Source organism: Solanum pennellii, chromosome 10, assembly GCF_001406875.1.
Source record: "Solanum pennellii chromosome 10, SPENNV200".
Lineage (NCBI taxonomy): Eukaryota > Viridiplantae > Streptophyta > Magnoliopsida > Solanales > Solanaceae > Solanum > Solanum pennellii.
In genome coordinates this window covers 76,419,995-76,437,035 of record NC_028646.1, presented here as the reverse complement: position 1 = coordinate 76,437,035, position 17,041 = coordinate 76,419,995, and the positions used below count along the sequence as shown (strand labels likewise).

Here is a 17,041-nt window from a genome sequence, read left to right as displayed (position 1 = left end):
TATATATATATATATATATATATATATATATATATATATATATATATATATATATATATATATATATATATATATATATATATATATATATATATATATATATATATATATATATATATATATATATATATATATATATATATATATATATATATATATATATATATATATATATATATATATATATATATATATATATATATATATATATATATATATATATATATATATATATATATATATATATATATATATATATATATATATATATATATATATATATATATATATATATATATATATATATATATATATATATATATATATATATATATATATATATATATATATATATATATATATATATATATATATATATATATATATATATATATATATATATATATATATATATATATATATATATATATATATATATATATATATATATATATATATATATATATATATATATATATATATATATATATATATATATATATATATATATATATATATATATATATATATATATATATATATATATATATATATATATATATATATATATATATATATATATATATATATATATATATATATATATATATATATATATATATATATATATATATATATATATATATATATATATATATATATATATATATATATATATATATATATATATATATATATATATATATATATATATATATATATATATATATATATATATATATATATATATATATATATATATATATATATATATATATATATATATATATATATATATATATATATATATATATATATATATATATATATATATATATATATATATATATATATATATATATATATATATATATATATATATATATATATATATATATATATATATATATATATATATATATATATATATATATATATATATATATATATATATATATATATATATATATATATATATATATATATATATATATATATATATATATATATATATATATATATATATATATATATATATATATATATATATATATATATATATATATATATATATATATATATATATATATATATATATATATATATATATATATATATATATACATTTATTTTTATTTTTTTTTCTCATCATTGAGGCATGCCACATAGGCGGATTGAAGATTCTCATTTATATATATATATTGATTCATATTTGAAATTTAAAATCAATTTATTTCAGGTAGGCTAAAGATATTTTTAGACAAAAAAAAAAGAATATTTATGAGTGTTTTACCTATTGTAAAAAATAGTCCAACATTTTTAATTAAATAAAATAAGTGAACTTTCAATTCTGAACTCTACAACATAAATTAGGAATAAAGTAATAGTGTGTAACATCTCGTAATTCGTAATATTCAAGAATAAGCTAAGAAACTAAAATTTATCATTTTTGAAAAGAACAGAAAAAATCTGAAAAAATTTCCTAAGTGTAAAAGGTGAGTATTTGGTCATTTTCAAATGGCCATAACTTCTATCTCACGAAGAGTAAGAGTCAATTCTTTAAATGGTTGGAAAGCCTTTGGAGAAATCTTTCCATGGCCGTCGAGTTTGCGCATTTTCAATATCATATCAATGAGATATCGCCTATCGAAAGTTGGGTTGTTGGACTGAGGAAGGTCCCGATTCAGATTTTAGAAGTGTGAAGTCGTCTTTTCACCCAACTATTTCCTAATTTGTTTCAAAGGTTTATTAGGGGTAAAACTAAGCTTAAAGTCAGTTTTAGAAAAGTTATTCACGCTTAGCACTTGAGAGAAAAGAGAAGAGAAGAAGGAGAAGGGAGAAATATCAAAAATTCATCAAGAACTCCAAGATCGTTGAGCGGAATTCGTCGGGGGTGATCCCTATTAAAGTATGTGAGATCTTTCTGTGTTGAGTTAGTTCACCCACAAACCAATTTATTTTATTCAGCGATTTTCATTAGATTGGACGATGAACATTAAAGTTCTTGAAAAACAATGGTTGAATTTTGTTGATTGAGTTGTAGTATGCTTTTAGTTGATCGGATTCGTGTTTTCGGATTATTTTTTGAGTCTAATCTATTGGGTATTGAGGTTAATAGCGATCCTAAGTGATGGGTGAGATCCATGGAAGTTTAGAGGGTTTGGAGATGAAAAACGGAGAAGAAAAGTCGAAACGCCCGTCTGACAAGCCCTAGGCGCCGCACCAACTAAAGCCCCTCAGGAAAGTCTCTATCCGTCAGGCTCTGGCGCGCCGTGCCAGCTAGAGCTCCTCAGGACAGACTCTAGCGCTCCAAACCTCTCAGATCGCCAAAACTCCTGAAGACCCCGTTATTTCCCCATCTTTTCGTACTAGTTTTCAAGTGATATACACACATTTGTTAGTTGATTTCAACACTATAAGGTACATCTACACATCACGAAATCATCTATAAACAAGAGATCACGAACCCTTAATCCATAATTCAATTCAAGAAAAGTTAAGGTCAAAGTCAAGGAAGTTAAAAAGTCAAGTCTAAAGTTAAGAAGTAAGTTAAAATAAATTTCTTAAAGGTTTTCAAGAGTATTATTTAAACATTTTAACTTTGTTTTAAAACTCAAGTTTCAAGCTAGGTAAATAGTAAGTTGAAATTCTTTTCTTCAAAGGTATAAGGGGACTAAGTATTCCCAGAGAGACATAAAATGTTTTAACATTTAACTAGTAAGGAAACTTTGATTCACAAGGAGCCTTAGGGCAAGTTTTCAGAAAAGAACTATAGGTTTTTTTAAAAAAGCAAGCAGGGAAACTATGATTTCCCAGATACCTTTGAGCTAAGTATTTTGAGTACTAATATAAAAATCACTAATCAGTATGTTTTTAAAACATAAGAGCCAGCATATTTTGGGAGTGTATTGAGCACCAATATAGAGGAGAGTTCAGACAACGCATAGCCCGCATAAACCATATAGACTGGTGGATCGATTAGGCAGTTTAGGTCTTATACCTTTGGCCGGTTATATGATGCACTAGCAACATAAGATAGATCGTTGTACCATCACTTAGCTCTTAAGTGATGGTTGTATGTTAGAGAAACTTCCACAGAAGTTATTATATTCTTATACACATCAGTTTACTTATATTTTTACATACATATGAGAGTTAATTGTATCTTGCATACATTCAGCGTTTACAACATGTTTCAGACAATTTTCTTTATATTGCATTTACTTTTAAATTGCATTATATTGAAATGAGTTAAGATATTCATGAGTTGAGCAGAGCCAAGGTAGTGTTCCTTCTTACTCCTTTGAAAGCACAAGTGTTGTTAGCATTTGAACTTGCATACTCCTACATTCAATATACTGATATCAGTTGGCCTGCATCGTATTATGGTGCAGACATATGTAACTAGGATAGCATTCGGCGCACCGTTGATCCAGTGAGCAACTCAGATTCAGTTGGTGAACCTCCCTTCATTTCGGAGGACATCTTTAGCTTTTAGTTAATTGGTTTAGTATTCTGTTTTTAGGATGATTGGGGTCTTGTCCCAACATCCATCTTTATTTTGGAGGCTTCATAGACAGATGGTAGTAGTTTTCTTTTCACTAGTAATTGATTGAGACATTGGGTTGTCATTTTGGTTAATTACTTCTTTTAAGTCATTTCCTTGAGTTGTATCTTATGTTTAAGTCCTTCGCTAAGTTATATAAGTCAGGTCAAGGATTCGCTCAAAACCATCAATGGTCATTGGGTGCCGACCACGTCCAGGACGTAAGCATGACGTTGACGTAGTGATAGTTATTATTGGTAGTAATTAGTATAATATTTGCAAAATTTTCATAATTTGAGTTGGTTATGACTCTTAACAACTAATCCTTCATTGAAACTGGTTATGATTCTTGTATTATTCAATCTTCTCTCGTCTCATAGTATGAGTTTTAATTTTACCAAAGTTTCATACCTTCTAATATTTTTCTCTCTTTTCTAGGGGTTTTCATAATCATATTTCCTTAATGAATTGTGTTTGTTCCTGTATCTATTGATAACCCAATTCTTATTTGTTGTTATACATTTATAAATATACTTTATTTAAGCTCACATATATCCTTCTTTCACAACCTTATTGTATTAGATACATTATTATCAACTACAAAATGATACACTATATAAAAAAATGTATCTTATCAACTCGAAATCTTCCACAATTGCATATTTATCTTTCAAGGCAAACAATCTATCTTCTTTTAGAATTATAGACCGAATAAAGATATTCATATGATGCAATAACCTATTAACGTTAAAGATATTAGTGTTACATTCCATAAAACAATTATATCTATGTATCAATCGCAAGCAATCAGAAAACTAACTTATAGCAAATACAGATACCAAAAAAAATATAATTTTATATGTATTTCACAAACACAACAAGATACAGAAATAGTAATGTATCATGCTAAACATTTGGTCATCATACAATAATTTGAATTAATAATACTACATATATTTGATATATAATAATTATTACACAATAATGTGTCAAACTCTAAGCAAGCACTTTACGTGCAAAATTTACTTATTTAATGTATCTAATGAATAGGAATACAATACTTATCAATTTATAAAAGATACATAAATATTAATATATTACGATTAATATAGTCATTTTGAAAACACAAATAAAAATTGAAATTAACGACATGTATTGATACTTAATCACTACCACATAGTAGTTTTTGGATCTAAAAGTAAACCTCATGGACAAATTTACTTTAATGTATCAAATAGATTACAATACTTTGAACTTCTTCAAATCCTTAAAATGATAGTAACAAGACTAACAAAAATATTGTATCTTCTCAAAAATTTTGAATAAAAATTTAAGTATCTTCAATGAACTATGAGAAAAATTATGATAAAAAAATTAACAATTTTGAATCAAAATTGAAAGGATATTCGACAAATTGAAAGAAGAATTTGAATCTCAAAATATTCGACAATCTTGAATCTATTGAAAGGATCTTCGACGAATTGAAGATTATTCACAAATAAAATTGTTTCCCCAACTACAATTCCATCACTTTTGTATCCTTCATAACTCACCTCACCATCCAAATTCACGAGTGTCTTAACAAAATCAATATATTCATCTTGTATCAATCATTTTGATTGAATATTTTGGATCTGCTACAATTTCTGATAGATGGAGGAGATGAAAATTTGTATTAGACATTTTAATCGAATACTTTGAATCTGTTATGATTTCTTATAGATGGAGGAGATAAAAATCTTGTATCAACAACAAATTTGATTGAATACTTCGGATTTTGTTATGATTTCTGATAGGTAGAGGAGATGAAAATTTGAACTTTCTATTCTTTAAAGTCGTTACAGTTTAAAATTAATTTTACGTTTAGGTTTCATATTAAGTTGCATGAGTGATGTATCCGAATAAATCTTATGTATCTGGATGGATGACTTTTTAAGGGATTTTAGTAAATAAGAAAAGAGTAGGGATGTAATGTATTTTAGGTTTACACTATGAAATTTATGTAAGTTATATTTTAAAAATTCCTTAATTTTTTTTTAATTAGAAGAGTCATTTTGAAAATAAATTTGAAATTCCCTATTTTCATTTTTTTATTAGAAAAGTCATTTATTTAATTTTTAAAAAAAAAACTCTAATAACCAAAAATAAGAAAAAGAAAACATGTTTTGAAAAATATTTTCCTTCGTATCAAACAATTTCTTCTTTAACAATATCATTCACATTCATGGTTACACAAGAATGACCATATTATTTAGGAAAAGATGTCCATAGATTTCCAATATACAAAAGATACTTAACAAAGAGAGGAATCGGCTACCTATCATTGTAATTGTTGTACATTTCAATATGAAATTGAAGAAATAACGATATGGAGAGGAGTCGAATTCATAAATAACAGTACTACAGAGAATCAATTTGTAGTTGAATTTGTCGCATCAGTAATTATAGCTAATTGTACAAAACCAAACGTTACATCTTCAACCTCTTGGCAAATATAGCTACTTTCGTAATTCTCTTCACCTAAGTGATTTTCCAAGGACCTTACATTTGCTCTTCTTTATGTTGTTCACATTTATGGTTTTGCTAGGATCGTCCAACTCTAATTAGGTATGTAACGTTATGAAAAAGTATCAACGTCGGGCTTTTTTTAGAAAATGATCTCTCACGGCTATTTACAAGTTGAATGGAAGAAATAAAATATTTTTAAATTTTGTGTAAAAACTGAAGATCACTTGTAAAAAAGACGTAAAATAAAAAATACATTTGTAAAGAGTTAGAAAATCAAATATTTCTCAAGATTTTAGTTGATCGCCATGATTATGTTTCCCATCGTTTACTCTTATTACAAAATCAAAATCCCAGAAAATCTCTCCTCGGCTGCATCACCCTCCCCTTCTTCCACCCCCATGCTCGCTCAATTTTATAGTAGTTCTATAATTAATCTGTATCGTACTTTTCTTGCAGGGTATCATTCAATTTGTTATTTTTGATAATTGACTTGTAAAAAAATAGAACAATATGCACACTCTATGCAGCCCTTGTCAACCATGACAAGTCAAACAAACATTCTTTAATTTATCTTGAATTATAAAGAGAAAAAATAACTAAGAGAAATGTTGATATTTCATAGATAGATCTCCATAGCACAAAAGAACCTTAACAAAAAGATGACTCGGAACTAGTAATTAACCAACTAGTAATATTAGGAAAACCTATCAAAACAACCTTTAATAAGATTCATAAATAATAGCTTTTACATAACCAAATTAAGCAACTATAGTTGCACTGGTTGCATCTGCAATTAGCTTGGTTGCAATTTGAAAGCACGAATGAACTTCATACATAGCTAATTTCACCTCCTCCTCCGATAGAATCGAAGACGATTGCCAATTAGGACGCATCGAACCTTCACTAATGACAGGCTTCTTAATATCCACACCAACTTCACCCAACAACTCTTCTAATGTACTACTCATCAAATTTGGCTTCTTACAAAGCTTACCAGTCAAATAACCAACATCAACGATTCTACTAATTTCAAATTTACGGCTTTGACATCCAGATACATATGATAGAGTAGATTTTTGGGTTATGTTTCTAGGACCTATAAAAGTGATGGAACTATCCGCTAGTAAATTCCGAACAGAATTGGGGAGATCAGTTAGATTATCCAATACGAACATGCGCTTAAATTGAATAATTAGGCACCGTTCTTTCACATGAAAGAGCAACAGATCTCCATTATTTAGAACATCAATTCCAACAAATGGATTTGGAGTACTCTTCAATACACTCTTTAGTTCCGAAATGTTACTGTTCACGATAGCTAGGCGGTCAGTGACAGTTGTGATGACAGTTTCATCACCAATTTTCATATTGTAAGAGCTCGCTTTGATCAGCCAAGGAAGAGGCAATATCTCTGACATTTTTCACTATTAGTATTATTGTTTGTCATATTATTGTTTGTCATATATATATATAAGATAATGCACAAGTACTCAATTTATGACCGAGATATACTTATACTACACTAAGGTCCTATTACTCTGAACTTATTATACTAATAATTTTTTATCCCTTTTGGGCCTACGTGACATTATTTTGTGAGCCCAATGTTGGTAAATAGGACCTTAGTATAGCATAAGTGCGTGTCAGGAATTTCGGGCATAGGTTGAGGGGTACTTTTGCATTTTTCATATATATATATATATAAAAGTAACTTGGACATACCAAACGTTACATTTTCTTGTTGAAAAATGTGAGAGTCCTTTATATCTTCAGATGTAGAGTCCTTTACATCTTCAAATGTAGATTTCCAATTTCCGAGGGCTTTATATTTAATCTATTTCTTTATATCTTCAGATGTAGAGTCCTTTACATCTTCAAATGCAGATTTCCAATTTCCAGGGGCTTTATATTTAATCAATTTCTTTATATCGTTCATATTTACATTTAGGCATGCAACACCGTGTAAACATATAAATGTTTTTATTTTTTAGATTGATATTAACAATTTGGACTGAAAAAAAAAATAATCTTTTTAAATATCTTCATGTAAAAAATGAAGATGGCTAGTGAATTTTTTGTATTTATAAAAAGCTACAAAATCAAATCTTTTGGAGACTTTAATAGTAATTGTGTTTGTCTTTTATTTTAAGATTTAATTAATTAAAATGAAATTCTAACTATTATTAAAAAATTAATTACTGCTATATATATATTTCCTCACAAAAGATTCTACAATCCTACAATTACAAATTATTTTAATCAGTAGATGTATATGATGGGATTCGACTCCTGTATATATTTTTCAAGTTTTTATTTGGATTAATGGCACATGTCATAGGTTAAAATAAATGGTAAATATTTAATTTTTTAAAGTAAATCTCTAACCATAATTTAGTTAATAAATATATTATATATCAAATATCAAAATTATTATAATCTCACAATCTTAACAACATATTATTTTGTCCATAAATATAGGTAAAAAAAGTTTTCTTCCTATTATATCATTTTATGTAGGATCTTTTTTTTTATTTTTCTTTTATATAATATTTTTTATCTAATTAGAAGAATAATTAACTGAATAGAAGTATGGAAACTATAATTAACCTACCGTATGTACTGGTATCACTATATTCTTAATCTTATTATGAAATTAAAATTAGTTTGTCAAAATGATTTGATTATCTCTAGGTAATTTATTAATCACGGACCAATATACCTTTAACAAAAGATTACAATAAAAATATTATATAAAAGAGAAAAAAAAGATCCTACGTAAAAATAATAGGAAGAAAACTTTTTTACATAAATAATATGGACAAAATAATATGTTGCTAAAATTGTGAGATTATAATAATTTTGATACTTGATATACTATATATTTATTAACTAAATCATGGTTAGAGGTTTACTTTGAAAAATTAAATCTTAGTCATTTATTTTAACCTATGACATGTGTCATTAACCCAAATCGAAACTTGAAGAAAATGAAGAAAAGAGAAATGGAGAGGAGCCGGATCCTATATGACGTAATATTGTGGATTAATTATTCCATCTAAATTTACATGGTAGATGAGAATTTTTCTAAATTTATACTTTAATTTTTCTTTTTGCCTTGAAGGCTTGAGTAAGTTATAACTACATATCTAATCACTTTGCCTTATTCACTCTTTTATAATTTGTCAAATTTCTCCTTTTACAATATGTATTTGGCAACTTCTTACCGATGTATTTATTATTGCAATGAATATAAGTTTATTCATATATTTTTATATCATAGTATTCTCTGAAATATTAACTATTCAACTCGTAAGAAGAACCATTTATCTTAAAGGTAAGCAACATATTCTGAAGTATAATAATTTTTCAATTGTTTTATAATTGATAGTCTTTAATTAAATCAATTTAGATTTATAATGAATAAATGAAAGTGAAATGATAAGATGTGTAATTACTTGCATTTATATAAGTTAGAAAATTTATTCTAGGCAAGAAATAATTTTTTAATATATCTTTATTAGGAAAAATATAATGTAGATTTAAAAATTGAGAGAAAACATATGAAAGTATTAATTATTCTAACTATGATTAATAAATTAAATCCTGATCATTATATTAAACTTATGTTATGCGTCACCAATCCAAGTACTAATTTGAGAAAAATGGGAAGAAAAATAAAATGGAGGAGAGCTAAATCCAAAAAAGAAAAAATGAAATAGACCAAAAAATTTAAAACTCAAATTTAGAAAAAAAATATTAAATTTACATGTGAACCATGTGAAAGAGTTGATTTTGCCCCCAAAAATTATGTGAAAGATTTAAATTTATCATTTGCTTAAAAAATTAATCCTTAAATAGTGTGATACATTACATTATCAAGTGCTAAGCTTCTCTCCTTTAAAATTCATGAGAAATTTGTAGCATAATTTAAGAATAAATTTGACCTCAACTATATATTAACAGAGGATAAATCAATTTCATTTTGCGTAGTTCAAAAATAAATTCAATTATATACCCTTTGAAATTTACGAAAGAGAGAATAGAAAAACATATTTAAAACACTTTTTCAAATTTAGAATCTAACTTCATGTTTAATTTCATTGAAAAAATTAAAAAATTATAATCAAATACTAATTAACAATAAAATTAAAAACTATTAAAAAAAAAGTAAATTATTATCATAACTCCTTAAATTAAATAACTAATATTTAGGTCTATTTTAATTTATTTAAACTAGAAATACACAAAATCTCATCCTATAAGCCCTAAAATAATATCAGTACCCAAAATCTGAAATTTAGCCAAAAGAAAAAAGGGAAGAAAGTCTCCTCTTTCATTTCGAAAATGGGGGTTTCTTATTGGCTTCTGATCGCTGCTGCCATTGCCGTAACGTTGTTAATTGCTCAAGCAATAAGGTTACTGTTACTGGTAATCAATGGCCGGAGAAACAGAAAGAAGGCTGTCGGGATCTTCCACCCATACACCAACGACGGAGGTGGTGGAGAACGAGTCTTGTGGTGTGCCGTCAAAGCTATCCAAGATGAAAACCCAAATCTAAATTGTGTTATATATACAGGAGATTTCGATGCTTCTCCTCACAGTCTTACTGCTCGTGCGCTTGATCGATTTGGAGTCAAATTAATCCACCCTCCTAAGGTAATCCCTTTACTTCTCATGTGTTTAAATAAGTTAGATTAAGAAAAATCGTGCTGAAAATTTAAAAAATTGAACTCGTCGTATATAGAAAAAAACAGAGCTTATCAGTAATAACTTGATTAATAAATTTATTGCTCGCTCCATTTCCATTCAAGTTTATTAGCTTAACTATGCATGGAATGTAAGGAAATAAGGGAAAATTTTGAATATTTGGGTCTCAAGCTAAAGATATGTGCAAGTGCAATGCACCAAATGCGCTTTGAATAAGTTAGATTTGATAGGAAATGTCATGTTTAAGTTTAAAACTTTATAATGTTTTTTTTTAATTGTATGGTAATTAAAAAAGTTTAATGAATTTGAATTCTTAAAAGTTGTGAATGTAGAATGAAATTGGAATAGTCTCAAACATTTTGGAAAGTCACAAGCAGAAGATTGTCCTATAAATTGTAAAAGAGAGGAGGGAGTATTTCCTCGAGGTTTTAAGAAAGTGTCTATTTCATTGACATGCCATACTTTGTAATAGCATGTAGTGTTTAGGTGTGATGATGGAAGCTTTGTTCTAAATATCCAGCATTAGGATGGGTTGATATTCCTTTCTGTTTAGCTTTACAAACAACTCTCTATTTCACTTATGCCCGTGTTTTCGTTATCTTCTTCCCCTCACCCCCACCCATGTCTCAAATCCCACCGCTTCTTTGCTACAGTAGAGTATCAAGTGTTCGTAGTTATCAGGGGGATTCCTAGCTTCTTTACAGGCATTTTGTTAGCAGGGATTTCAACACTACCATGTAGTCTTTCTGCTTCCTCTATATTGGATTTTCTAGACTTTTTACCCCTAATAACACATTGAAATCCTCCTGCGCATTCTTTAACAATAAGCTTCTAATCTATTTTGATTTGCACATATATTTATGCATGTTTATTTGTACTTTGAGATATCTAAATTGTACACTCCTCCTTTAACCCGTGTTGCTGCATTTAGTGTTTATTTTGTTGATGCTTCATCACTGGCATATGTTTGATGGTTGTAATCACACTACCACATATAAAACCCTGTAAAAATAATTGTTGCATAATGTCGTCATTCGGAATTCACATTCAATGTCATTTTTTTGCTCAAGATTACTGATATCCTGCACGTCAGGTGGTCCATTTGCATAAGAGAAAGTGGGTCGAAGAAACCACTTACCCTCGTTTCACAATGATTGGTCAAAGCCTTGGATCAATTTACCTTGCCTGGGAAGCTTTGTGCAAATATACACCTTTATATTACTTTGATACCAGTGGATATGCTTTTACTTATCCAGTTGCTCGTATATTTGGATGCAAAGTTATTTCCTATACTCATTATCCAACTATCAGTTTAGACATGCTGTCCCGTGTTCGTGGTCGCAGTTCAATGTACAACAATGATTCCTTTATTGCCAAGAGGTGAGTTCAACTACTTTATATCAGCATATGCCATCTATAGGATTTCATGATAAGACGTCACTTGGGTGGAAGTTTTTGGTGGTATTACATGGAACTAAGCACCTTAAGGTTTGTCTACCTTTTTGAAACAAAAAGGAAAAAACCCTAATTAGCTTGGCGAGCCATTTTTGTTGCCTGTCAACTAAGTGGTGCCAAGGTCCCCTACAAGAATTTGTTGATCTGCTTGTATCTTTTATCTTCCCAAATCATTATTAACAATATTTTTCAGTTAGACTTTGTCACATGTATGCATATCTCTCTATCAAATTAATGTGTTCATACACTAACTGGAAGCCTTAAGAAGATATATTGGCATATTATGGCTAGATGTTACTCTGCTTGTCATTGAACTGTACATCTAGATGTTTTAGTGAGTCTTGTGAAATTATAGAAGGGACTGGATTTGACAAGCTTGTAAATTTTCTGTTTTTCATCTGCTTGTATTGTATCTGTGCATGAAGCTCATGAAATTGCTTTTCTGGCAGTGCGATACTATCACGGTTTAAGGTAATTTATTATGCATTATTTGGATGGCTGTACAGCATCGTTGGTTCTTGTGCACACCTTGCAATGGTTAATTCTTCATGGACTCAATCTCATATTGAGAAGCTGTGGGGAATACCAGCTCGAATTAGGCGTGTGTATCCTCCTTGTGATACTTCTGGGCTTCAGGTCTGTACTTTACTTGTTTGGTGTTAATATAGCCTTTCTTCCTCCTCCTGATGCCTAAACTTGTTAATATTTTCCCCTTTTCTGTAGATTTGTTTATATAATATCGAGGCTAATATTCTTACTATTAGCCTTTTCAATTCTTTTTTTAACAAGTATTGTCTTGTTTTGGAATTTATTAAGTATATGATGGGAGTGGGATGAGTGTAATATCCAGACAGATTTCTTCCTTCAATCTTGTTGGACTTTCATGGCTCTTTCTTTGGTGAAAATTTAAGGAAATGACATTAGAAACTCCTCCTTTGAAGGTCTTAACAATTTTTGTTATAGTGTTTTGGGTCTGGGTTGGATTTTAAGAAGCTGCATTGTTGCATAATATAAGCCAAACATCGCGTTGCTCTTGACAGGTGCTACCGCTGGAAAAGTCAATGAAGCCTCCGAAGATAGTATCTGTCGCTCAGTTCCGTCCAGAGAAGGTGGGCATTTTTATGTAGTCCTTGTGGAAATCAAGGTACCCATACTTGTGCAGATGTTTCAAGGTATATTGCAACCTTGATGTCCTGTAAATTTGTTTTTCTTTTCCGTGAGTTAGGCACACCCGCTCCAACTTGAGGCGTTTGCAGTTGCCATAAAAAAGTTAGACCAAGATTTGCCAAGGCCGAAAATCCAACTAGTGGGCAGTTGTAGGAATGAAGCGGATGAGAAAAGGTTGCAAAATTTGAAGGATCTAGCTATTAAATTGAATGTGGATGATCATGTTGAGTTCCACAAGAATGTCTTGTACAGGTTAGTAGTACTACTCCATTTTGGTTTGTCTGAAATTCTTGAACTCCAAGGCATGATTATGCTGAACTGTCTGGACCAGACTTTTCTTTCAATGCTTGAAGCTATTTATCAATGCAAGAGTTCCATATGAGACGGACTTTTTGTGTTGGTTACCTCCTCCCAAAAGAAAAACTAATTTAAAAATTGGCTGGATATTCAGGTCATTGTATTACACAGAGAGAAGTAATATTATGCATAGTTGTGAAAAGCTAACTAGACTTGATTGGATATCTTTAGTACCGTTACCTCTCTGTGTGTTTAGAAAGAGAATGTGAAATGTTTAGGTAGATTATCCATTTCCATCACTTCAAAACATGTTGAATAAAAGCGTTATTCTCATTTTTAATCTATTGTCGATGCAGTGATTTGGTCAGGCTTCTGGGTGGTGCTGTAGCTGGAATCCATTCCATGACAGATGAGCACTTCGGCATAAGTGTAGTGGAATACATGGCTGCTGGCGCTATACCAATTGGTTAGTCATGTTGTGTTGTTGTTTCTCCTTTGCCCTGTATTTGACTACTGTGAAAGAACACGGGAAAATATTATTAAGATGTATATCTACATTATTACAGCAAGTCCTATTTTGTAGTTATATTTTACATAGTACATAATAATCTTTTTCCATGTTGGACACTATATATATACATAATATTCTAAAACACACCCTCAAGTTGTGCGTCATATGTAACGAGCTTGTTACAAATGTAACTGATACAAGGATCAGTTAGGGACTTGGTGGAAATATATGCTAACTAATACGAGCTTCTTGGCTTCATTCAGCGCATAATTCAGCTGGTCCAAGGATGGATATTGTGTTACCAGAAGATGGAAAGCAGACTGGGTTTCTTGCCGAGAGCGTTGAGGAATTTGCTGAAGCTATTATTGAAGTCATTAAGATGCCAGAGAATGAGAGGTTGGAGATGGCTGCTGCAGCAAGGAAACGAGCCTCCATGTTCTCAGAGCAAAGGTTTTATGAAGATTTTAAGGCTGCTGTACGACCAATCTTTTACAATGATAGTAAATGATTACAAAATCTTTTATTTTCATAAATACAAGAGATCAATTTTGTTCACCATAATTAGACTTAATCTTATCTTCTTTTTTTTTCTTGTTTTGTTTGCCTTATATTTTAGATGATATCTCAATTGCACTTACTGTTATCAAGAAAGTTTGTTGATATAGTTTACTGCTGTAAAGTTTATTCTTCCTAGATCTTCTTGGCTCGTAGTTGGTTAGTGGGGTTGAGTTGTTTGATGTTAGCTTCACACCACATGTCTTTCGTCAAAATTAAGGGCAAATTTATGTTAAATATAATGAGAAAACACATATTTAGTTCAAAAGTATAATGAAAGTAAATATTTGAAATAAAAATATTACAAAGAAATATATTTAAATCATCTTTACTAGAGTAGTACATTTGCCCCTTTTTTGGAGAATAAAGAACCTTTTTCTCACTTGTGCCTATTAGCTCAATTCTGAAGGCATGCCTATTAGTTCAACTCTCAAGGCCGATAATTGATTTTGGGCATCGATAATTACTGTTCAAATCAACTGAGTCATCTCGAAGGATATTAATGTATTTTAAATATTTCTTGTAACTCTTGAACACTTATTATTCTTTGAAGAATTTATTATAGAAGTTAACCTTGTTTTTTACTCTCACCGTTTAGTTTTAAATTATCTTATTTTTCTAAAATAAATTTTCATTTTTACTTGTCCTGGTTCTTATCAAGAGAATTCAATAATATTTTTTCATGTTTATCTTCAGCATTAAATACTTTTTTAAAATTTATTTTTCAAGACTTAATACTAAACATTATTTAACAAGGATAATTTGATAAAATATCTATATCATTACTCTTTTTCGAAATGAATATGTCAAAGTTAACTGTAACATGTATAAGTAAATAAAAGGGAGTAATTGTTAACTTATTATTCGTGATAAGACGGACAATGCTCCTAATCTATTGAATTTGGCTCATGAATATCTTTTTTCTCCCCATTGAACAAAACAGACTTTCGAGATTATCTTTTGACTTAAAAATATCCCTAAAATCAAATGTTGATTAAGTTTAGCTTCATAACTAGCCATGTGGCAATATATAATTGATCCATATAATAATTCAATAAGAATTAAACCACCCAACCTATATATTATAGGAAATTTGTTATTTAAAATAATCTATAAATATTCCATACATATGAAAATTATCTTATTAAAAATAAAATGAGAAATTTAAAATACAAGTAGTACTATTAATTATAGAAAAATATTAATATGTTTTTTTTTTAAAATGTATTTTATTTTTAAAATTGTTGCTACTATAAATTAAGATGATGTGAAATGCATCCAATTTAATGGGGTCCATAATCGAAAACTAGCACGGGTTCCTCCTTAGGTAGGCACTTATCCGAATAACTTTACATGTTTAGTCATTTGTCATAATCAATTTTAATCTCAAAGTTTTGATATGATTCTTTCTCACAATTATATAATGGAATTATACTATAAAAGGTTTTAACTTTATCTATTCTTTTCGGAATAACTCTATAGTGATACGATCGATATGATTCTTTATCTTAGATCTTAGCTGTTGGGTTTTAGACTCAATAATTAGCATAGAATTTATTTGAGTCATATAATAATATCATACATTTATATTAAAATTATTATTAATATTATTGGTATAATTTTACTTTTGAAAAATAAGATATGATAATTAATATATTACTGAGTAAGAGCCTGTTTAGATTGGCTTAAAAGCTGATCAAACTGACTTAAAAGTTGATTTTTGATTTATTTAAGTGTTTGACAATTCTCAAAATGACTTATTTTAAGTTAATTTTTTTTTATTTTAAGCCAAAAGTTAAAAGTTGGGGAAAGGGTGCTTTTTTTTTTTTTGTTTAAAAGCTTGACCAAATATTTTACCTTTTGCCCTTATTTCTTTAATTATTATTATTATTATTATTATTATTATTATTATTAGTATTATTAATATTTTATTTATTTTATTATTATTACTCTTTATAATTGTTATTATATATTATTAGTATTATTAATATTTTATTATTTTTATTATTATTATTAGGAAAAATTAGCAAACAAGTCAAAATCAATAACTTAATTAGTAAAAAAATCACTACTTTAAAAATATTAGTTAAAATATCAAAAATGTCATTATTTTGGAAAAGAATATGTATCCTAATTAAACCCCTATTTTATCTCCTAAAAAAATAATTTATTTATATTTCTATGTATATCCATAGTTCACTTTTCCAAATTATTTTAATTTAAAAAAAAATCAAAATTTTTACAAATTTCCCCCATATCTCTCTCTTCCATATTTATCCCATAAGTAAAAAAAA

General features: G+C 28.2%; 2 protein-coding genes across 2 annotated transcripts; one reads left to right on the top strand and one right to left on the bottom strand.

Moving 5' to 3' along the window:
- Positions 1–6,798: 6,798 nt before the first annotated feature.
- On the bottom strand, positions 6,799–7,473 carry LOC107001601. The gene has a single exon (XM_015199580.2). The coding sequence runs from the start codon at positions 7,471–7,473 to the stop codon at positions 6,814–6,816; it is 660 nt and encodes a 219-aa protein (XP_015055066.1). The 3' UTR covers positions 6,799–6,813.
- Positions 7,474–10,319: 2,846 nt separating this feature from the next.
- LOC107032214 (GDP-Man:Man(3)GlcNAc(2)-PP-Dol alpha-1,2-mannosyltransferase) lies at positions 10,320–14,854 on the top strand. Its single transcript, XM_015233800.2, has 7 exons — positions 10,320–10,711; positions 11,856–12,142; positions 12,667–12,853; positions 13,258–13,326; positions 13,443–13,636; positions 14,038–14,147; positions 14,456–14,854. Exons 1-7 carry the CDS (start codon positions 10,400–10,402, stop codon positions 14,698–14,700), a joined length of 1,404 nt encoding a protein of 467 aa, XP_015089286.1. The 5' UTR covers positions 10,320–10,399; the 3' UTR covers positions 14,701–14,854.
- Positions 14,855–17,041: the final 2,187 nt, after the last annotated feature.

Coding starts and splice junctions, on each gene's coding strand:
- LOC107001601 (XM_015199580.2), bottom strand. CDS start 7,473: ATGTCAGAGATATTGCCTCTTCCTTGGCTGATCAAAGCGAGCTCTTAC.
- LOC107032214 (XM_015233800.2), top strand. CDS start 10,400: ATGGGGGTTTCTTATTGGCTTCTGATCGCTGCTGCCATTGCCGTAACG. Junction 10,712..11,855: donor AATTAATCCACCCTCCTAAG/GTAATCCCTTTA, acceptor CCTGCACGTCAG/GTGGTCCATTTGCATAAGAG. Junction 12,143..12,666: donor GATTCCTTTATTGCCAAGAG/GTGAGTTCAACT, acceptor CTTTTCTGGCAG/TGCGATACTATCACGGTTTA.